Source organism: Sciurus carolinensis, chromosome 1, assembly GCF_902686445.1.
Source record: "Sciurus carolinensis chromosome 1, mSciCar1.2, whole genome shotgun sequence".
NCBI classification, from domain to species: Eukaryota; Metazoa; Chordata; class Mammalia; order Rodentia; family Sciuridae; genus Sciurus; species Sciurus carolinensis.
The window spans coordinates 79,232,169-79,255,855 of NC_062213.1; the positions used below are offsets into that span (position 1 = coordinate 79,232,169).

Consider the following 23,687-nt stretch of genomic DNA (forward strand, 5'->3'; position numbering starts at 1 on the left):
AGAGAGTCGGAATCTCTCTATTATTATACCAGGCATGTGGCTGTCTCCCTACTTATTAAAAATGTCAGTCAAGGGGGATTACCACGTATAACATTCAATTTCCAAAATATCCGTAGGTAAAATGAAAAATCAAAACCCTCAGAAAGCAGTGTTTTTGTGTCTATTACTGGCAAATGTCTTAAACATGTGCTGAGAGAAATAGGAGCAGATGCTTACTGTGCCATCACACCGACCATCCTTGATCCTCAGATACATCCGTGCATTTTTCACACTTTCAAACATGCAAATCCCAGAGCTGATTTTATGCACTTTCCAGTAGGATTTTTCAGAATGGTTTCCTGCGCCAGTGCAGGTCCCATCAGGCTGGAGACACAGGGCCTGGCACACACTTGTAGCAAGTAGAACCACAGCACTGTTGAGGAACACCCCCTTCAGAGCAACAAACAACAAAAAGGCAGTAAATAACAGGTTCAAGTTTCACGGGAGAGATGGCGATAGAATCAATTGTCTCACAGAGGCTGCAGTAATCAGGATATTATCAGAAGTTAAGCAGCTGAGAATGAGCAAAAGAAATTTAACTGCAAAACAGCTAAACAAGATGAAAAGAGGTCAATTTTCTTCAATGATTATTGCAAGTTTAAGGCTGAGCATCAGATTTACAGAGATCTTTTTTAAAAGGTTAAAAAAAAAAAAAAAAAGACCACAAATATTTCTCTTAAGGAAACTCAGTGTGAGAAACAAGCTCACCTGCCCATACCCAAAGAATGGACTAAGAAAAAGGGGGTCAGCAAGACTTTTACTGATGGTCTTGCAAGATCCAGAGTCTGAATGAGCAGGCACATCCACAGTGGTTATAATCAGCATTTTATTCCCTAGGTTGCAAGGTCAATCCCCAGGATCCTCATTGGTCAAGTATTATGAGGTATAGTCTTCCCAAAGTTTGCCTAAGTTTTACTGTCTCCTATTGGGTTATTTAAAGAAATATACCTGTAGTTGTTCTCTTGGGGCTGGAAGGTCTTCTTGGGGTAAGTGCACTTATGCTATTTATCTTGGTTGGTCAGGTCATCCCCTTTCCCCTCACCTCCTGTTTGTCAAGGGGCTGCGAATCTGTCCCTCATGTTAACTGCTAGTAACCATTTGTTCTATTTCCCCTTTGGCTGTTTTGGTTTTTTTTTTTTTTTTTTGGGGGGGGGGGAGTGGGAGTTTTCCGGTTTTCTTTGTTTTGTTTTTTAACATCCCCAGTAATTTTACATTTAAAGTTAAATACAAATACTAATCAAACTTTTTATTTCCCACAATAGTCACTATAAGTAATTTTAATATTATATTAATATTATGATTATTATTATTAACATTGTATTAATGTAGAATAAAAAGATTATGCTATAAGAGTACCTGAATTATGGAATGCACTCTTTGGATAGTAGTTAAATGTATGCAAATAAGAATGAGTGAAAAGAGATAGCAAACACACCAAAGGTATATTTCAGTAAACCGTATGCAATCATTAACTTAGGAGGAAGATATAAAAAGCTCTTGAAAGTTAACTATAAATACACTAATTTTGTAGCAAAATGGCAAAAAACAAATCGTGTTAGGTTGGAATTTAGGCGACTGTAGGGGGCAGAGCAGAGCAGCTGAGACAAAAGCCAGCCCGCCAAAGGTAACCAATCGAGTGGGCTAGAAAATTCCACTGACCCTTAACATCTACCTGTCACTCAACAGGACCCCATCCCATTCCGACCTATAAAAACCCTGGGCAGTCAGGGCCACGTGTGATTTTTCTCCGGGTCCCTACTTGAACTGTACCCAGGGGGTCTGGGAACTTCACCCGAGAGCCAAGTTTCGGCCACTTTCTGTCAGATTTTATTTGGCCGCTAACCGTGCCCCCGAGCTTACAGTAAGATGCAAATATAAACAAGGAAAAGTAATACATACTAGTAATTTTTTTTTAAATGCTAAAATTAAATGTTTATTTCTCTAGAAAGTTGTCAAAGACTTTAGTCTTTAGGAACCATACTCAACACTGAGGTCAATGAGATAGGTATTTGCCTATACTGCAGAAGGGATTTGGGTAGTAAGGAATGTATCCTTACCCAAAGAAGTCTGGCCTTTGCCTCAGCTTCTAAAAGGTAATCTGTCAGCCCTAGAAATGTAGTGCCTGATAGGAGTGTCTTGTTTGCCTTGAGGCCATGATCCAGACACTTAGGGTGTGGGGCTTTGGGTCACAAGGTATCAAGTGACCTTTAACGGGCTGAAGACTGAGATCAGCCACCAGTCACAGAACTTCCGGTATGATGGAACTCTAGTAAAGACTCTGGACACCATGGTTCAAGTGAGCTTCCCTGGACACACACAATACTGTGTGTGTCATCACATCAGTGCTGAGGAAGTAACCCTGACCTGACTCCATGGGGAGAGGACAACAGGAAGTTCCACATTACTGCTTTTTCTAGGTTCTACACTATGATCCTCTTCATTTAGCAGATTTTAATCTATATCCTTCACTGTAATAAACTGTAACTGTGTGCTGAATCACTTTCAGTGATTCTGTGGGTCCTTTCAGTGAAGGATCAAGTCTTGATAGTGGTCTCAGGGAACTCCAAACACTGAGGTTGGTGTCAGAGGGAAGTGATTATGTAGACCCTCTACCTTCATAGCTAGCTTTACTTCCACAGGGGTAAAATACATACATTTCTGGGGGGAAAAATTTGATATGTTTCCAGAGCCTTCAAAGTTTCATAGTCTAACCTTTAAATTCAATATTCAATTTTTGTAAGCTAAGAAAATTAAAAATATGGTCAAAGGCATATGTCAAAATATATATTGCCATATAATATTCCTGAGTAAAATGAAATATTTAATAATTTAAAAACATATATATTTACAAAATCTTTATGTTTGAATATTATTAAATAATATACTCTGAGTTTAAATTATGTTGTTTTGAGAAAAATAACAAGCAGTTATATAGGACGTATAAAATATTTTAAAGACAAATACAGTCTTGTTTGAATTATAATCCACCATTTGCTAACTATAGTATATTAGTCAAGACTCTTAATATCCCTGAAAATCTTTTCCTTCACCTTAAAATACAGATGATAGTATCTGTCAGTGTCTTTATGATTAATTTAGTCTTGTATGTGGTGCAACTCTCAGTAAAGTAAGCAATCTCATACATTTTTAGTATATTAATATGAAATCTTAGTTTTTAAATAAATTCATAAACACTGGAAAGAAAGAGATATAAACTTTAGGAAATTATCACACCACACCTAACAATCAAAGGTACTAAGCCTAACTATCAGAAAAGATTAATATTTACATTGCTTGGCACCCAGATGCAAGATTCTCTAACTTTTAAGAATCTCCATATCTATAGTTTTAAAATCCAACTTCAGTTGGGCATAGGCTGTTACTCCCATCACAGTTTCTTTCACTTAAAAGTGGTGGTCCCTACTGCTTTTCAAAATCTGGGTAAAAAGAATGGAAGTAGGCATCAATGCCACCTAGTGGAAAGAGATTTCATTACTGCAGTCATGATTCAAGTCAAATTTTTTTCTCAATAAAGCAAAGAAAATAGGTACTTAGCAATAAAATCTTTGATGACTTTCTTCCATTTTACCTTGACAAAAATCACAAATTCTTTTGAAAGATTTGCATAGCCTCCTGATGACTCATCAGCTACTTTTCCATGACGATCAAAAATCACCATTTGGCCAGGAATCACTGCTGACTGAAGAAGTGCACGGCGGCTGGGCTGATAAAGCACCTGCAGCTCAGTGGAGGCTCCACCGCTAGGCTAAAAGAAAATGGAAAAAACTTGAAACCCAACTCTGAATTACCAAGAGAAAACAATTAAATTTAAAATGCCTTCACATCATGTGTATATACAGATCTACTTCAAGGTATGCAATCTTTATTCTATTTACAGAATGTCATGCTTTTATAATTTAATTGTTTTTATTCCTTGGTTTTATTGTCCTTATTGTCAGTGACTTACACCAAAAACTTTCTTCTCTTGATTTCTCAGGACCATGGTAGATGTTGCATAACAATAAAAATAACACTAGTAGCAGGATAATTTAATGAGATGTTAATGTGTATTTGATTATTGTTTAATTTTCATTTAATTATTTAAATTCTCCTAACTCAAGACCAAAACCTGAATTTAACAAAAGTCTTATCTCATTTCCAGGTTTTACTTTCAAAACAGTAAACAAATTTAGGAGGTTATGTAATAGGAAGACATTCCTGGTTCAGGGCCTACCCCATCTCCCTACAGTGTCCCAAAGCAGCAGCAGGGCTCACCAGTGCCCCTTGACTGGCTGGACCCAAGACTCTAGGTCTACGAACCTCAGCAAAGTTCAATCCCCCGTATGGTAGGGGAGTAACAGAACTGTTTATCTTTGTTTTTTAAAATATATTTTTATTTGTTCTTATTAGTAGAGCTGTTTACCTTTAAGAAAACAGGTGATGTTTCATGAATATATCATAGCAACCAGCATGGACCACAACTACAAAGGCGGAGATCAGATACTCTAAGGCCCGGTGACAGGTGAAATCTTTGGGGAAACAAACTAAGTCTCATAATAACTTAGATACTATTTCCCACCCATCTAGTGCAACCTGGTGGGATAGAGGCTTAGTCTTAATTTTATTTTAGAAAATTATAATAATGGAACATTTCTTCAACTCTTAATTCAACCGAGTAGACTCCAAACTCAATACATTCATATTTATTAAGTATTCACTATGGCCTTTGTAATGCGATGTGCTATGAAGTAGAATAGAAGATACTTTGCCAAGTCCAAAGCAGAGGAGAAATGCCTTTATGGAGAACATTCAAATGATTAATGACTTAGTCTAAATTTCAGAGCTACAAATTACATAAGTATTTTCCCTTACCTTAAATAACATGTTTTGAGTTCAAATCATTATGTAAAATTTTATAACATTGTATGAGGAAGCTGTAGCTGCAGTCAGATTGTCTGTGTTCAATTCTCGTAAGTACACTTACTACCCTGTGACCCTGGGCAATAGAGCATGTTCAGCTTCTGTTAAACAGAATTCACTGTTAAAGAGTGGATTCTCTCATAGGGCGAATTTAAGGTTTAAATGTTATGATACATAATAAGAATTAGAAGAGTGCATATCAGTTTTTCTATAGTCTCATTTTTCAAAATAAATAATATGCATTCATTCTAAAGGCAGTTTTATATATTAAAAGCTACATTTCATACCTAGACTAAGCAATACAAAGCATAACTAGGCAAGATTATTGCTTTCTTTCCTGATAATATGTTCCCTAAAGGGGCCATTGAAAAGTCAGAAGTCCTTTGGAAAGCTCATTACAAGTTTCAGTGTTACTGGAGAATTGGTATACTTCTTCTAGTTTAAATTTCATTTGCTAGAATCTAGGATCATTTATGCATCAGAATCTCAAAAATTAATGAAACAAAAGACAGAAAAATGTAGAATACAAGTATAAACAAAAGGAAAATATAATTTGATAATTGTATAAAAGTATTATATAGAAAAATATATTCTATGCAAATACAATTCTATTTATATAAGTCAAAGAGAAAATTTACTACTCACCATTCCCGTGACAAAGCCATTGTCAAGCGCAAGAGAAAGATGCCTCATCTCATGACTTTGGAAAATGCATATATTTCCTTTATTGAAAATAACATCAAAGAGACCTAAAAAACATTTTTAAGTGCTAGCAAATAATTGAATTCTCCTAACAGTACATTTTATATCTTTCAAAAAATATTTGTAATTAGTCAAAAGGTAAAATGTATCTGGTATAGTATGTTCAGTTTGTGAAAATACATAATACAATGTATTACTTTTCTGCATAGCTATATTTGGACAAAATGATTTTTAAAGTAGGTGAATCCTTGAGCCATGACTTATTTCATTTCCTAATGAGTTGCTGAAGTTTGTCTTTGTTGTGTGTGTATACACACTAATATACACACGTGTATTTATATAAAATACATAATATGAAATACATAATGCATATTATATAGTGTCTGTAGAATGATTTCATGGTAACAAAATTTGGCTTTCTAAAACAAACCTATTTTTCCTTTCTTACCACTGTCAACAGAGGATTTTGTATTAAGTCAAAATTGTGAGTTAATCAATATCACATGAAGGAGGATTATGGGAGTTATTCCCTAATTCAGGCTCCCCAAATCCCAATTCCTAACATAGAATCATGCATTTGTTTTCTTTTAACTAGTCACCTAATTATAGATATATATTCATCTAGTATTAAGAAATGTAATTAACGAATTCTACCTTTATATTTTTATTCCAATTAACTACTTGGGCAAACACTTTTAAGAGCAAAGTCGTATGTAGAGGGTAACTACAGAATTCCAAATTTTAGGAGAATTTCACCACCTATTTAAATATACTCATTTAAAGTCATATTCTAAAAGTGAAAGGTTTGGAAGATTAGTTCAACATACTATTCCAAATGGAAAACTTTCAGCCTAATTAATCTCTAATTTATATTTTGTCTACCTAATAAAATGCATCTTAATGGTTAAGAATTAAGGACCTTTATAAAATTAAACAGTGGTGATGAGTAATTACAGATAATGCTGGGGGGTCAGGGTGTTATTGAAATGAGTGCAAAACTAAGAGGTAGGAATTTGGCCTTTGAGTCTGACACCGACTCATTAAATAATCTTGGGAAAGTCATTTTGTATCACTCTGTCTCCATTTTCTCATCAATAAAATTGGAGCAGTAATTCCCAAAGAAATGTTATTCAGATGATGCCCTAATCATGTTAACTAATGAGTTGATGGAAATATTTTAAAACTAAGGGACTATTACTGCAAATGCACTAACTATAATTTTCACAGTTTAATTCAATTGTCAAATTGAGTTAAGGATTTTATAAATACCAGAAATTAAATTCATGAAAACTATAAAGGAATTGTTTTTATCAGTTTTTAAAATTATTAGAATTATTTTATTCATTTTTATGTTTTAACAGTTTTATTGAGACATATTTGACATACAATTTACTCATTTATAGTATACAATCTAATGATTTCTAGTATGTTTGCAGCCTGGGAATGTAACCCAGTGGTAGAGCACTTGTCTACCACATGCAAAGCTCTGGGTTTGATATCCAGCATCACAAAAAACAAAAACAAAAACAAAATAAACTATGTTCACAGTACTGTGCAGCCATTACCACAACCATTGTAGAACATTTTTATTACTCAGAAAGAAACTTAGTAATTATTAGCTGTCACTCCAATTTGTCTCCCCCTCTCCTCCCCTCCTATTCTTTCTCCTCAATCCCTACCACCTGGCAATTACTTACCTACTGTCTCCATAGATTAGCCTATTCTGGACATATTACTTTTGTCTCCCACCTAACTGTGATTGTGTATCTTTGACAGCATCTCTCTCTGTCCTCCACACCTCTGTAACCACTCCAGCCTCTGATAACTGCCATTCTTCCCTGGCCCTGTCCTTCTAAGGGATCAGCTCTTTTAAATTTCACCTTAGTCTTTCTGTGCCAGGCTTATTTCTATTTTTCATATCCTGAAGAATCTCGATACTGTTTTTCTTGGTGTTGAACTAGTTTACATTCCCAACAGTGAATAAGGGTTCCCTTGTCTCCACATCTTCAACAACACTTTTTCTTTTGTCTTTTTAATAATGGCCATTTCATCAGCTGTGAGGTGATAACTTATTATGGTTTTGACTTACATTTCTCTGATGATTAGTGATATTGAGTATCCCTTTGTATGCCTGTTGGCATGTCTTCATTAGAGAGGTTTCCATTCATGTGCCTTGCACTTTTATCTATATTTGTTTTTCTTATCTTGTTATTGAGTTCCCTCAATCTTTTGCATATTAGTTCCTAGTTAGATACGCAACTTAAAAATATGTTCTCCCATTCTGTAGGTTGTGTCTTTATTAATTGTTTGCTGTGCAGGAGTTTTATAGTTTGATGTAATCTTGTTTGTCTATTTTTGCTTCTTTTTGCCTTTGCTTTTGAGATCATATCCAAAAATATCTTTGCCCAGACCAAGGTCTCAGAGCTGTTCAGATGCATGTTGTTTAATTTCTGTGTATTTGTAAAGTTTCTGAAGTTATTCCAGCTCTATTTTTATACCATAATACTCAGAAAAGATACTTGATATGATTTTTAACTTCTTAAATTTGTCAAGATTTCTTTTGTGACCCCACATATGTCCTGGAAAATGTGCAATAAAAAAGAATGTGTATTCTGCAGCTGTTGGATAGAATGCTCTCTCTATAAATGTCTGTTAGGCCCATTTGGTCTAGAATTCAATTTAAATCTGGAGTGTCGTGGTTGACTTTCTATCTGGAGGATCTGAACATTGCTGGAAGTGGGATGTTGAATTCCCCTACTATTACTGTATTGTAATATATTGCTCCCTTTAGAACTAATAATATTTGTTTTATATATTTGGGTCCTCCAGTTTCAGGTATATACATATAAGCAGTGTCACTTATCCTTAGGAATATAGTTCTCAAAAATGTGTCCTTAGGTGATATTGTCATTGAGCAAACAAGAAAATACAATTCTATAAATTCAGATGATCTAGGTCAATTGTTTAACATGAGCTCTTGATATAATCAACAAAGGTAAAACAAGAGGAATGACTAGTACCAGCTCAGCATAGCCTCTGATTTTACAGTAAATTCTTTTTTTATAAGCACAAGAAATACATTCTAAAATAACAATAAAAATATATTAAGTGAATAAACCAGTAATGAACTATTAACAAGTATGTACCATACATAATTGGATCTGCTTTTATCTGACTAGAAACACAGGTTTGTTTACAGTAGTGTCACCACAAACACATGAATAAGGCATTGTGCAAAGATGTTATCACAGTTCCAGTGACTACAAGGTTAGCAAGAGATAAGTTTTCTGCTCTATTATAATATTCAGAGACTACCACTGTATATATGAGCTGTCATTTACCAAAATGTCATTATGTGGGACATGCCTGTATTTACAATTGTTATATCCTCCTTGAATTGACCCTTTTATTGTCATATAATAACCTTGTCTCTTTACAGTTTTTGTAGTTCAAATTTAATTTTTGAGATGTAAGTATCACTACTGTTGCACACTTTTGGTTTCAATTTACATGGAATATCTTATTTTATCCCCTCATTTTCAGTATGTGTGTCCTTACAGGTAAAATGATTCTCCTGTAGGTATCATAGAGTTGGGCAGGCACTTTGAATCTATAATGGTGTCAATCTGAAATGTCCCCAAAAGTTCATGTGTTGGAAGCATTGTCCCCAATATGGCGAGGGTTAGAGATGAGACATTTAGGCAGTGACTAGGGAGCTGACCTTATTAGTGGATTATCAATCCATTTGCTGGATTAACTGGATGGTACTTAGATGGAGGAAGTAGGTCACTGTGGGAATGCCCGGAAGGATATTACTAGTTGCAGATTCATTTCTCCCCTACTCTCCATCTCTCTCCCCTTCCCAGTCGCCATGAGCTGAACAGCTATCCTCTGCCATGCCCTTCCACCATGATGTTTCTGCCTTGGAGCCAGCTGACCATGAACTGAACTCTCTGAAACCATGACTACTATTGAGAAAAAAAAACCATTAAGCACCTCTATTTTGAGAAATTTAACACAGTAGAGAATGTCCTTGAATGTGGAAGCTTAATATAGCGAGTCTTAATTAAAAATGTGTATTAGGAATAGAATCTTTTCCAGTAAAATTATAATCAAGTCAGTGTGATAAATGACACAGGAAATTAAAGTATTTTTAATAAAGAAAAAATACACTATTTTTGAGGAACTCTACAATAGTTATGTGGGCCTCTGAAGTTCCATGAAGTACAATTTGAAGGAAAAAGTATGATAAGGGAAAAAGCACTACCATATGAATGAAGGAAATAAAATTAGGCTGAAAACATCTGAACAATCAGCAGCCACAGAAAGAAAGATTATGTAAAATTAAGCAGATACTCCTGAAAATACAGCTGCCATTGACCCCTCTATTGGAAGTCAGTGAGCCTTTTGAACCTTACTACTAAAGCTCTAAATAAGCCTTCCCACTTTTTTGGTTATGTCAAAAAAAAAAAAAAAGAAAGAAAGAAAGAAAGAAAAGAAAAAAGAAAAGGTCTTTTGTTCTTTATTCTTCTTCTCTACACCTCAAATCTGATATCCACTTTACTGCCAGTCTTTCTACTCTACTTCAAATACATCCATTGGCGTTGGTGGTTATTCTACCAACAGGAAGGAATAAGGGAGGTTGCTTGTACACATTGGACTGGCTTTCTTTCCCAGAGCCTTTCACAGGGAGCAAAGAGAAATTAGGGAAGAGTTAAGGTTTAAATTATCAGATGCATTACACTGCTTTGGGCTACTGAGAATGGTTTTAATGGGAGATGGTATGGTTATAGTGGTGGCATAGTATATTAAACTTTCTTAAGGCTTCTAAGGTAAAAAGGAGATTAAACACTTAACTATTGCAAGCACAGGCAGTACATAAAACTTGAAATTAATATTTCTTTTATGAGTTTTTTTATTAACATCTTTTAATTTTTACAGACTGCATTTTGATTCATTGTACACAAATGGGGTACGACTTTTATGAGATCTTAAGTTGAGACTTTCAGCAGTTAGTGACACAAATAACCCTGAATACTAAAGATTGGTAAAGGTATTACCTGTCTTCAGCCACATGCTATAAACCAAAGAGTTTCAGGATATGTTCTAAGGAAAAGTATTTAGACGTGTTTCTGAGACATCCACAATCCTTTTCTCTTACATCTCCTTTCCCCAACATTTCCTTCTGTATCCAGAGACCAAAGTTCTCAGTAAAAGGGAATTGCAGTGACTATGTGTTCCAATCCAGAGCCATTGGTTTCCAATTTAAAACAAAGGAGGTTCTTCACAGTTCTCTCAGAAAATAGGAAGGTAAGACCAATGGTCTCTTGATTTCAAAGAATTTCAGGGACCAATTTATATTGTTATATTGTGTGCATATATAATTATATAATAATATAATAATGAATCCCACATTAAATATAATTATAATGCACCAATAAAAAATTAAATAATAAAATAATAAGAACTGGACAGAAGACAAAGTAACCTCTATATAGTAAGTGCTACACATTAAATAATGAACTTTTTTCATATCCATTATTAGGACAAAGTACCAGAGAATCAGACAGAGAAAGGAATTACTGCTGATCATCACCACATGGTCCTGAGAAACATGACTTAAAAAACTGTCTTTCAACTACCAGCAACAGAAAAAGGTAGAAGAATTTTATCTGTACTGAGTACATGGCTAAGGAGACCAAAGAAAATTCAGAGATGGTAAGTTTTAGAACTGATTATATTTTTTCTTTTTCAAGGTGAATTAGAATATAACCATCCCAAGAACATTTTCTTACAGTTTCAGCACATAGGGAAAAGTTATTATCCTCTTCAGTATACTGTCTAATCATTTACTAAAACAGTAATGAAAAAAAAATTAGATAACATTTGTCATGAAAGCATTTAGAGTCAAGAAGCTATATCCACAATGAAATATCCTCTTTAAATTCACACTTTATTTTAACTGAAACTGAAACTGAAAATTTTAAGGCATTAGCCTATAGAATTGATTGCCCCACCAGGACACTATTGAGAGTGAAAGGGGATGCCAAGCAGGTGGAAAACTGAGTCACAAATAAAAATGGGAAAACTAGAGTATATGGTCTCTTTAACGAAAGTTACATTTTATGAAAAAAAAAAAACCTTAGTCTTATTTTCTAAAATTAGAGAATAAATTAATTTATGTTTCAAATTTACATAAGAATGCAATGCATTTTTTATCATTCTTTTGGTCCTAAGGTAAGGTTATAGTAAGTTGAAGACACTCAGCACAACTAATGAGTGAAAAATTATATAACTTCTGGAAAGAGAGGAGGTAATGTGTACAGAAACTTAACTCTTTATCTTTAATCTGGTAATTCTATTCTTCAGGAATTTTTGTTAAGAAAATAATCTAATAGCATAGAAATATAAACAGTGATGGAACATGTAGGTATGTTTATCAAAATGGGGAACATCATATCCATATAATAATTGAGTATAATTTTAATCTTTTGAGAATATTGAATGCCATGGGAAAATATTCAAGTAATAATAACAAGTAGCAAAATTAAAACACCAAGTTGAATATTCTTAGCCAATTGCACATTCAAAATTATATGAACATAAAGTATGTATATTTCATGTAATACATTTTTTATATTTGTATGTTAAGAAAGACTAGAAGCAAATGCACCAAATTTACTTGTTAGCACTAGGTAATGGGTTTATAGGAAATTTAATTTTTTATATTTATATTTAATGTATTTTATGAATATTACTAATTTTTTTAAAATTAGGGAGAATAGTTATACCAAACATCAAACAGATTAAATTTCTCAGACTTTTAAAAGAGATGATTTTAAACTATGAAAGAGAAAAATAAAGATCCATATAGCAAAAGAAAGGGATCAATTCTCACAGCAAAAGACAGTATAATACAGATGTCATAAGCACTATCACACATATGATTTTTAATGGCAAGTGAGCATAAACTCCCTACCAAAAGATATTCAAAAGTATTTTAATGTAACTTTATTATACATTTTTATAGGAACAGTCAAATTAATAATGCATGCAGATGCAGTGGACTAATGTAAACAACTGGAAAAAAACAAGATATGCAACATTAATATCAAGTATGAAGAATTGAAGACATGGTACATTAATGAGACACTGAAAGCCGCAAGAAGAACATTAATGAAGTAATATTGTTGATGAAATTTCATGTATCAGATTATACCTATCGGAGCAAACATATAAGACCAAATCATTAAACATAAACATAAGATAGAGATTTAAAATTTTAACACAAAACACTACTCAGGCAGAATAAGAATGAATAAGGTGGGTTGGGGATGTAGCATAAGGGTAGAGCATTTGCCTCAGGATGTTGATCCCCAGCATCATAAAGAAATAAAGAATCAATAAGGACAGAGTGGTTATGGTAGCAGCCAGTGGTCAAGGTTGTGACTGGTGATAGACCACCAGAGTTTGTATCCTTGTTCTACCACTTGATAGCAAAGGGATCTAATGTCTTCAATCTCCTCATGTAAAATAAGGAAAATAATATCTAATTCATTAGAATAATTATGAAAATTAAATGAGTTAGTATTAGTGAAGTACTTTAAATGGTGCCTGGTTCATACATGGCATATGTGTGTTTGATATATCAAAACTGTGTAACTGAAATCTTATGTATACATATTTTTCCATATATTATGTGTATTTTGTGATTTTCAACTCTATAAATATAACAAGAATATTCACAATCTTGGGAACATTTATAATAATATACTTTACAGTATACCATTTACCTAAAAAAAAAAAAAAAAAAAAAAAAAAGTTTTAGAGTACAGGAGAAATTCTCTGACTATAATACCAATAAGGCAGTAATAAAACAAGCTTAAAAGAAACAACACAGAAAATAAGAAAAAGAGATTAAGAATGTTTTTCTCAAAACTTTTGGTCAAATAAAAATGTGACCAAAGTTGTAATGAGAAGTAAATGCATAGTTTAAGATCAGTGATTTGCAATTGAAAGGAGCACTCGACCAATATATCAGAATAAAAAGGCAGATTTTTCTTTCACACTACATATATTCTTCCCCCCATGGATTGGTATTTACCACTCTAGAGGCAGGACAATGTAAACTTGACATGAACAGCTTGGGTCCTTTCTATCACCAGAGGCAGCACCTTCCCAATCAGTGGTAAGGGACAGTCATAGAAAACTTGCTGTTACCCAGTACTGCCTGTGCTTGGGTGGGTTATCTTGGGAAGGGTCACCAAGTGCCCTGAGCTCACATATAAATTCAAGACCCCTACTTGGTTCCATCTTCAATGAAGCTAAGGTTGTGATTTCCATTTGCCTGTATACTGTGTCTTATTTTTAACTGACTCTGCACAGAGTATGTAAAGAAAGTGGTTTTACATATAGACTGCTCTTCAAATATTGAACTCTTAATAAACAGTATAAACATCCTATTAAAATTTATTACAAGACAAGAATGCCAATATCATCATTATTTTACTGCCTGAAGCATGTTCTTACCAGTGAAAAAGTGCTTAAAGTCAAAATAAAAATGTAACTATTAGGAAGTAGTAGGTAAATGCATTATATTTATAAAACCTGAAAAAATCTTTAATGAGAATGCAGTAAGGTAGTAAGCTTCAAGATACATGTATAACCAGGCCAGTGCCTGATTCATAGCCGAACTGTAATAAACACTAGATAAACATAAAAATTATCTTTCTATATATTTTCAATAAATATGATTTAGAGAAAGGGTCTATTTACCACCAAAATAGTTTGGTTTCTAGCAAACACCTACAAACAATGATGTTTGAAAATATAGGTACCTAGGTGAATAGTGAGGAACTGCATGTGGGTGTGGGTGCATACGTACATATATCTGAATAAATAGATATAGGACGTGTTTCTGAAAACATTTTACTGTCTTTCTGTTGGAAAATTAATACATATACAAATTTGTTGCAACTACAAATGTGAGTAGTATCCTACTGTTGTACAATGCACAATGGCTCATTTTTTTTTTCTTTTAATTGTGGTAAAATAATATGAAAAAATTTCAGCAATGTAGTAATTTTCCAGTGTTGTGCCCCATATAGTTCCAGAACATTTTAACCACCCCAAAGAAAACCCTGCACCCATTAAGCAATCAGTGCCCATTCCCTGCTCCCCATTCCCTAGCAACCAGGATTCCACTTTCTGTCTATGAATTTGCATCTCCTGGATTTCATATGAACAGATTTGCTGTGACTTTTTGTGTCTAGTTTCTTTCACTCAACACAATGTTTTAATGGTCAGCCATATTATAGCATCCATTCTTCATTCCCTTTTATGCTAAGTGTACCACATTTGTTTATTCATTCATCAGTTGATAGACATTATTTCCATTTTTCTCACTATTGTGAATAGTGCTGCCAGGGACATTTGTACACTGACTTTTGCTTTTAATTCTCTTGGGTATATACCTAGGAATAAATTGTCAAGTCACAAAATAATTTCATTAATTCCATTAAACTATTTTCCAAAGCAGCTAAATAATTTTTACATTTCCACCAACAACTCATGGAAATTTCAATTTTTCCACATTCTCACCCAACACTTGCCTTTTTTCATTATTTTTATTATAGCCATCCTAGTGGATGTGAACCAGTACATCATTTTGGTTTTAATTTGTATTTCCATAATGACCAATGAAACTGAACAGCTTTTCATGTATTTGTTGGCTACTTATGTATCTTTTTTGGATCATTTTCTACATAGGTTCCTTGTTCGTTTTTTAATTGGATTGTTCAGTTGTAAGAGTTTTTAATATAATCTGGGTATTAAACCCTTATGAGTTATATAATTTGCAAATATTCTCCTCTTTTGTGGATTGTCTTTTCATCTCTTGATAGTATCTTCTTGATAGTATCCTTTGATGCACAAAAGTTTTTAATTTGATGGTGCTCAATTTATCAATTTTTTCTTTATTACTCCTGTCTTTAATTTCATATCTAAGAAACCATTGACTGGTTTTCAAGATGGCGGACTAGAGGGCGGCTGCATTTCACGTTGCTCCAGGACGCAGGATTCAAAAGAGGAGATAGTGAGAGACTTGGGACCAACTCAAAGTCGCCGGGTGAGTCTCTCCCATTGGGGAGGCGCCCCGGATGGGGCGGTAGCCCTGGAACGCAGGGAACTTTGTGAAGTAGAGTTGCCCGGCAAGATGCCCCTCCCCCCACTGGAGCGGTAAACAGGGACAACTGGGATCATCGTAGAGGAGGCGGCTCAGCACAGCGCTTGGACTCGGAGCAACCACTGGGGCTCCGGGCAGCTGCCTGAGGAGGAGGTGCGTGGGGAGCTGTTTGGACTCAGAATGAGCGCTCCTGAACACCAGGAGGTTGCCCGGGGAAAGAGGAGGAGTGCAGCGGGTCGCTTGGTCTGGGAGTGACTGCATCAGAGCCACAGGCAGTTGCCAGAGGGGGAGCTGCGTGGCGAGCTGCTTGAACTCAGAGCGAGCGCTCCTGAACACCGGGAGGTTGCCCGGAGGAAGAGGAGGAGCACAGCGGGTTGCTAGACCTAGGAGGGACTGCATCAGAGCCACAGCTGGTTGCCGGAGGAGGAGGCGAGTGGTGAGTTGATTGGACTAAAAGCGACTGCTCCTGAACACCGGTGGCCTGCCTGGAGGAGGAGCGCGGTGGGTCACTTGGTCTCAGAGCCACCGCTCCTGAACACCCGGGGGGGCTACCCTGAGGAGGAGGAGGAGGAACAGGGCGGGTCACTTGGGCTTGGAGTGAATGCCTAGGGCTACGGGCGGTTGGCGGGAGGAGGAGACGCGAAGTGAGTTGCTTGGACTCCTAGTGACTGCATCGGAGGCCGGGGAGCTGTCCGGAGGAGGAGGTGTGTGGCGGGTCTCTGGGTCTCGGAGCTATTGTGCGGGGCTCCAGGTGGCAGCTCAGAGGAGGGGCCAGCCGTGTGGCCGGGAAATTGGGTGCAGAGCAGGGTCCCAGGAACTGGGTGGCTTCTTGCTGGAAGAGCCCCACGGAGACACACTTAGGGGCGGAGCGAAGTTTCCAGGGCTGCGGGCAGATTCTCTGGGAGAGGCAGCCTAAGGAGACTCGCCTGTGGAGGGCTAGGCTCCCAGGCCCAGGACATAGGTCTGGGCCCCTGGGAACATTGCAGAGGAAGACAGCCTAGCCTAGGCAGTAGTTATAGATTGAGGGGAACCTCTAGGAGGGCAACTGACCAGCAAGACGTCCCCACCGAGTGAGTCTTCCCTGCTGGGGGAGGTTTTCCCCAGAGACACAGGCACAAACAGGCCTTGACTCAGCCCGCAGTCTAGTTCCCCATTGGATGACCATTGGTCAACAAGTGGAGGCACCTCTGCCCACTAGCAGGGAATATACACCACCTGAGGGTCACCACCCCTAGAGAGGCAGCTTCTCCGTGGAGCTCCGCATTATCAACTTCCTCCAAGACTTCAGGCTACTGAAGGATAAGAGGGAATATACTAGCAATCTTCAGGGACATTATAAGTCGATAGAGGAAATCTGAAATATCTTAATGACCTGCTGATTCCTGAAAAATATGAGAAAACAAGGGAAGAAAATGCCCCAAACAAATCTAGATGTTACATCAATAAAATCCAATGACAGCATGGCAGAAGAAATGACAGAAAGGGAGTTCAGAATGTACATAATTAAAATGATTAGGGAAGCAAACGAGATGAAAGAACAAATGCAGGCATTGAATGAACGCACCAATCGACAGTTAACAGAGCAAATTCAGGAAGCAAAAGATCATTTCAATAAAGAGTTAGAGATATTAAAAAAAATCAAACAGAAATCCTTGAAATGAAGGAAACAATAAACCAAATTAAGAACTCCATAGAAAGCATAACCAATAGGATAGAACACCTGGAAGACAGAACCTCAGATATTGAAGACAAAATATTTAACCTCGAAAACAAAGTTGAACAAACAGAGAAGATGGTAAGAAATCATAAACAGAATCTCCAAGAACTATGGGATATCATGAAAAGGCCAAATTTGAGAATTATTGGGATTGAGGAAGGCTTAGAGAAACAAACCAAAGGAATGAACAATCTATTCGATGAAATAATATCAGAAAATTTCCCAAATCTGAAGAATGAAATGGAAAATCAAGTCCAAGAGGCTTATAGGACTCCAAATACACAAAATTACAACAGACCCACACCAAGGCACATTATAATGAAAATACCTAACATACAAAATAAAGACAGAATTTTAAAGGCTGTAAGAGAAAAGAACCAAATTACATTCAGGGGGAAACCAATACGGATATCAGCAGATTTTTCAATCCAGACCCTAAAAGCTAGAAGGGCCTGGAACAACATTTTTCAAGCTCTGAAAGAAAATGGATGCCAACCAAGAATCTTATACCCAGCAAAACTTACCTTCAAATTTGACGATGAAATAAAATCATTCCATGATAAACAAAAGCTAAAAGAATTTACAAAAAGAAAGCCAGCATTACAGAACATTCTCAGCAAAGTATTTCATGAGGAAGAGATAAAAAACAAAGAATGAAATCAGCAAAGGGAGGAATTATCCTAAAGGAACTGTCAAATAAAGGAGGAACCAAGATGTGTCAAAAATTTTAAATATGAACCAAATGACCGGGAATACAAATCATATCTCAATAATAACCCTGAATATTAATGGCCTGAATTCATCAATCAAAAGACATAGACTGGCAGATTGGATTAAAAAGAAACATCCAACAATATGTTGCCTGCAAAAGACTCACCTCATAGAAAGAGATACCCATAGACTAAAGGTGAAAGGATGGGGAAAAACATACCATGCACATGGACTCAGCAAAAAAGCTGGAGTATCCATCCTCATTTCAGATAATGTGGACTTCAAGCCAATGTTAGTCAGAAGGGATAAAGAAGGACATTTCGTACTGCTTAAGGGAAGCATAAATCAGCAAGATATAGCATCATAAACATCTATGCCCCAAACAGTGGCTCATCCACGTATGATAAACAAATCCTTCTCAATTTTAGAAACCAAATAGACCATAACACAATAATACTAGGTGATTTTAACACGCCTCTCTCACCACTGGACAAATCTTCCAAACAAAAATTGAACAAAGAAACCATAGATCTCAATAACACAATCAACAATTTAGACTTAACAGACATTTATAGAATATACCATCCAACCAAGAGCGAATACACTTTCTTCTCAGCAGCAAATGGATCCTTCTCTAAAATAGACCATATGTTATGCCACAAAGCTAATGTCAGCAAATACAAGAAGATAGAGACACTACCTTGTATTCTATCAGACCATAATGGATTGAAGTTAGAAATAAATGAAAGAGTAAAAAACAGAAACTACTCCAACACCTGGAGATTAAACAATATGCTATTATATGATGAATGGATAACAGAAGATATTAGGAAGGAAATTTAAAAATTCTTAGAGGTAAACGAGAACAAAGAAACATCATATTAAAATCTCTGGGACACTATGAAAGCAGTACTTAGAGGAAGATTTATTTCATGTAGCACATTTAATAAAAGAAGTAAAACTCAAAAAATAAATGACCTAACACTACAGCTCAAAGCCCTAGAAAAAGAAGAACACACCAACACCAAAAGTAGTAGAAGACAGGAAATAGTTAAACTCAGAGCTGAAATCAACGAAATTGAAACAACAGAAACAATACAAAAAATTGACAAAATAAATAGTTGGTTCTTCGAAAAAATAAACAAAATTGATAAACCTTTAGCCACACTAACAAAGAGAAGACGAGAGAAAACCCAAATCACTAAAATTCGGAATGAACAAGGAAATAGCACAACAGACACGACTGAAATACAAAACATAATTAGAAGCTATTTTGAAAACCTATACTCCAACAAAACAGAGAATTTCGAAGACATCGACAGGTTTCTAGAGACATAGGGATTGCCTAAACTGAACGAGGAGGACATACACAATTTAAATAGACCAATTTCAAGTAATGAAATAGAAGAAGTCATCAAAAGCCTACCAACAAAGAAAAGTCCAGGACCAGATGGGTTCTCAGCCGAGTTCTACAAAACCTTTAAAGAAGAGCTCATTCCAATACTTCCCAAAGTATTCCATGAAATAGAAGAGGAGGGAAGCCTCCCAAACTCATTCTACGAAGCCAATACTACCCTGATTCCTAAACCAGACAGAGACACATCAAGGAAAGAAAACTTCAGACCAATATCCTTAATGAACATCGACGGAAAAATTCTCAACAAAATTTTAGCAAATCGCATACAAAAATGTATTAAAAAGATAGTGCACCATGATCAAGTGGGTTTCATCCCAGGGATGCAAGGTTGGTTCAACATCAGGAAATCAATAAATGTCATTCACCACATCAATAGAATTAAAGTCAAGAATCACATGATTATTTCGATAGCTGCAGAAAAAGCATTTGATAAAATATAGCACCCCTTCATGCTCAAAACACTAGAAAAAATAGGGATAGTGGGAACATTCCTTAACATTGTAAAGGCCATCTACACTAAGCCCATGGCTAATATCATTCTAATGGTGAAAAACTGAAAGCATTCCCTCTAAAAACTGGAACAAGGCAGGGTTGCCCTCTTTCACCACTTCTATTCAATATCGTCCTTGAAACTCTAGCCAGAGCAATTAGACAGACCAAAGAAATTAAAGGGATATGAATAGGAAAAGAAGAACTCAAACTATCACTATTTGCTGATGATATGATTGTATACTTAGAGGAACCAGAAAATTCCACCAGAAAACTTTTAGATCTCAAAAGTGAATTCAGTAAAGTAGCGGGATATAAGATCAATGCACATAAATCTAAGGCATTTTTATGCACAAGCGATGAATCTTCAGAAAGAGAAATTAGGAAAACTACCCCATTCACAATAGCTTCGAAAAAAATAAAATATTTGGGAATCAATCTCACAAAAGAGGTGAAAGACCTCTACAATGAGAACTACAGAACACTAAAGAAAGAAATTCAAGAAAACCTTAGAAGATGGAAAGATCTCCCATGTTCTTGGATAGGAAGAATTAATATTGTCAAAATGGCCATACTACCAAAAGTGCTATAGAGATTCAATGCAATTCCAATTAAAATCCCAATGATGTACCTTACAGAAATAGAGCAAGCAATTATGAAATTCATCTGGAAGAATAAAAAACCCAGAATAGCTAAAGCAATCCTTGGCAGAAAGAGTGAAGCAGGGGGTATCGCAATACCAGATCTTCAACTCTACTACAAAGCAATAGTAACAAAAACGGCATGGTATTGGTACCAAAATAGAAAGGTGGATCAATGGTACAGAATAGAGGACATGGACACAAACCCAAATAAATACAATTTTCTCATACTAGACAAAGGGGCCAAAAATATGCAATGGAGAAAAGATAGCCTCTTCAACAAATGGTGCTGGGAGAATTGGAAATCCATATGCAACAGAATGAAACTAAACCCATATCTCTCACCATGCACAAAACTAAACTCAAAATGGATTAAGGACCTCGGAATCAGACTAGAGACCTTGCATCTTATAGAAGAAAAAGTAGGTCCAGAGCTTCAACATGTCGGCTTAGGACCAGACTTCCTCAACAGGACTCCCATAGCACAAGAAATAAAAGCAAGAATTAATAACTGGGATAGATTCAAACTAAAAAGCTTTCTCTCAACAAAGGAAACTATCAGCAATGCGAAGAAAGAGCCTACAGAGTGGGAGAAAATCTTTGCCAATCATACTTCAGATAGAGCGCTAATCTCCAGAATCTATAAAGAACTCAAAAAACTCTACACCAAGAATGCAAGTAATCCTATCGACAAATGGGCTAAGGAAATGAATAGACACTTCACAGAAGAAGATCTACAAGCAATCAACAAACATATGGAAAAATGTTCAACATCTCTAGTAATAAGAGAAATGCAAATCAAAACCACCCTAAGATTCCATCTCACCCCAATTAGAATGGCGATTATCAAGAATACAAGCAACAACAGGTGTTGGCGAGGATGTGGGGAGAAAGGTTCACTCATACATTGCTGGTGGGGCTGCAAATTAGTGCAGCCACTCTGGAAAGCAGTATGGAGACTCCTCAGAAAACTTGGAATGGAACCACCATTTGACCCAGCTATCCCACTCCTTGGCCTATACCCAAAGGACTTAAAATCAGCATATTTCAAAGATACAGCCACATCAATGTTCATAGCTGCTCAGTTCACAATAGCCAGATTGTGGGACCAACCTAGATGTCCTTCAATTGATGAATGGATAACGAAACTGTGGTATATATATTCAATGGAATATTACTCAGCCATAAAGAATGATAAAATTATGGCATTTGCAGGCAAATGGATGAAACTAGAGAATATCATGCTAAGTGAGATAAGCCAATCTCAAAAAACCAAAGGAAGAATGATATCGCTAATAAGTGGATGATGACACATAATGGGGGCTCGGAGGGGTTACTGTTGGGTTTGGAGTTGGGTTTAGGGAGGGGGGCAGGAATGGAGGAAGGTAGGACTCTATAGAGGGAGGGGAGGGGTGTGAGGGGTGGGGGGGAAGGGAAAAAATGGCAGAATGAATCAAACAACATTACCCTATGTAAATTTATGATTGCACAAATGGTATGCCTTTACGCCATGTACAGACAGAGAATCAACAGGTATCCCATTTGTTTACAATAATAAAAAAATAAATACATAAAAAAAAAGAAAGAAACCATTGACTATTCCAAGGACATTAAATTTACTTTTACATTTTCCTTCTCAGAGTGTTACAACTTTATGACTTATATTTAGGCCATTCTTCCATTTTTAATTAAAATTTGTATATGTAGTGAGATTAAAAATAAAATATAATTCATTCTTTTTTTTAGACATCCAATTGTCATAGCACCATTTGTTAAAGAGACTATTCCCTACTGGATGGTCCTGACACACTTAATGAAAAATAATTGACTATGGATGTATAGGTTTGATTCTGGACTGTCAGTTCTATTTCATTTATTTGTATGTCATCTGTAGGTATTTATGTATGATTTTTTAACTTACTGATTGATTGCTTGCAGTGCTTGGAATTGAACCCAGGGCACTCCACATGCTAGGCAAGCATTTGACCACTAAGTTGTAAACCTAGCTCTTGTCTATACCAATACCACATTATTATAATTACGTTAGCTTTATAGCAATTTTCCAACTGTGTTCTTTGTCAATATTACTTTGGCTATTTGAAGTCCCTTAAAATTCTTTTCAAAATTTAGTTTTTCTATTTCTTCAGAAAAAGTGTTGGAATTTGGTAGTATCACACTGAATCTGTAGTCACTTTCAGATGTATTGCCAGTTTAACAATATTAACTTCAAATACTATAAATGTATAATATCTTTCCACCTTGTCAGGTCTTCTTTCTTTCAAAAATGTTTTATAGTTTTTAGTGTACAAGTCTTACACTTGTTGGTCAAATTTATTCCTAAGAAGTTGGTATTATTAAAAGTAAAACTGTTCTCTGAAATTCATTCTTGGATTATTTCTTTTGCTGATACATACAAATGGTTTTTCAGTGTTGCTCATGATTCTACAATGCTGATGACTACATTTATTAGGTATGATACTTTTCTTGCTGTGGATCCTTTAGGATTTTTTATATATAAGATCATGTCATATATAATTATAATTTTAATTTTCTTTCTCAATTTAGATGCCTTTTATTACTTAATGCTCTATCTACAACTATTAGTAAAATGCTAACTAGAAGTGGCAAAAGCAGGCATCCTTTTCTTTTTTCAGGTGAGGGTGGGGGGAAGTTCAGTCTTTCCCCACTGATAAATACTAGCTTTGAGTATTTAATAAATGCCCTTTACCATGCAGAGGAAATTTCTTTCTATCCCTAGTTCACTGAATATTTTTTCATGAAAGATATTGCTCATTACTTTTATTTTAGAAACATTTTCCCCTAATTCTTGTACTGCATGTTATAGAAAGCATTTTATAAAGTACATCC

The 23,687-nt window shown here is 35.7% G+C and overlaps 1 protein-coding gene across 5 annotated transcripts in view; it reads right to left on the bottom strand.

Annotated features, from left to right (window-relative positions):
• The window catches only part of Rp1 (RP1 axonemal microtubule associated), a 316,770-nt gene that overhangs the window by 155,540 nt on the left and 137,543 nt on the right, over positions 1 to 23,687 (bottom strand). For 4 of the 5 annotated variants that reach the window (XR_007109811.1, XM_047561216.1, XM_047561198.1 and 1 more), the window contains exons 13-15: positions 5,605 to 5,708; positions 3,629 to 3,805; positions 217 to 429 (exon numbers count right to left, since the gene is read on the bottom strand). Coding sequence is in view for 4 of the 5 variants with exons in the window: in XM_047561216.1 (XP_047417172.1) it covers positions 217 to 429; positions 3,629 to 3,805; positions 5,605 to 5,708 (494 nt within the window). In the remaining variant the exon portion in view is untranslated. The remainder of the gene's footprint in view (positions 1 to 216; positions 430 to 3,628; positions 3,806 to 5,604; positions 5,709 to 23,687) is intronic. The other variant, XM_047561225.1, reaches the window with a different exon arrangement.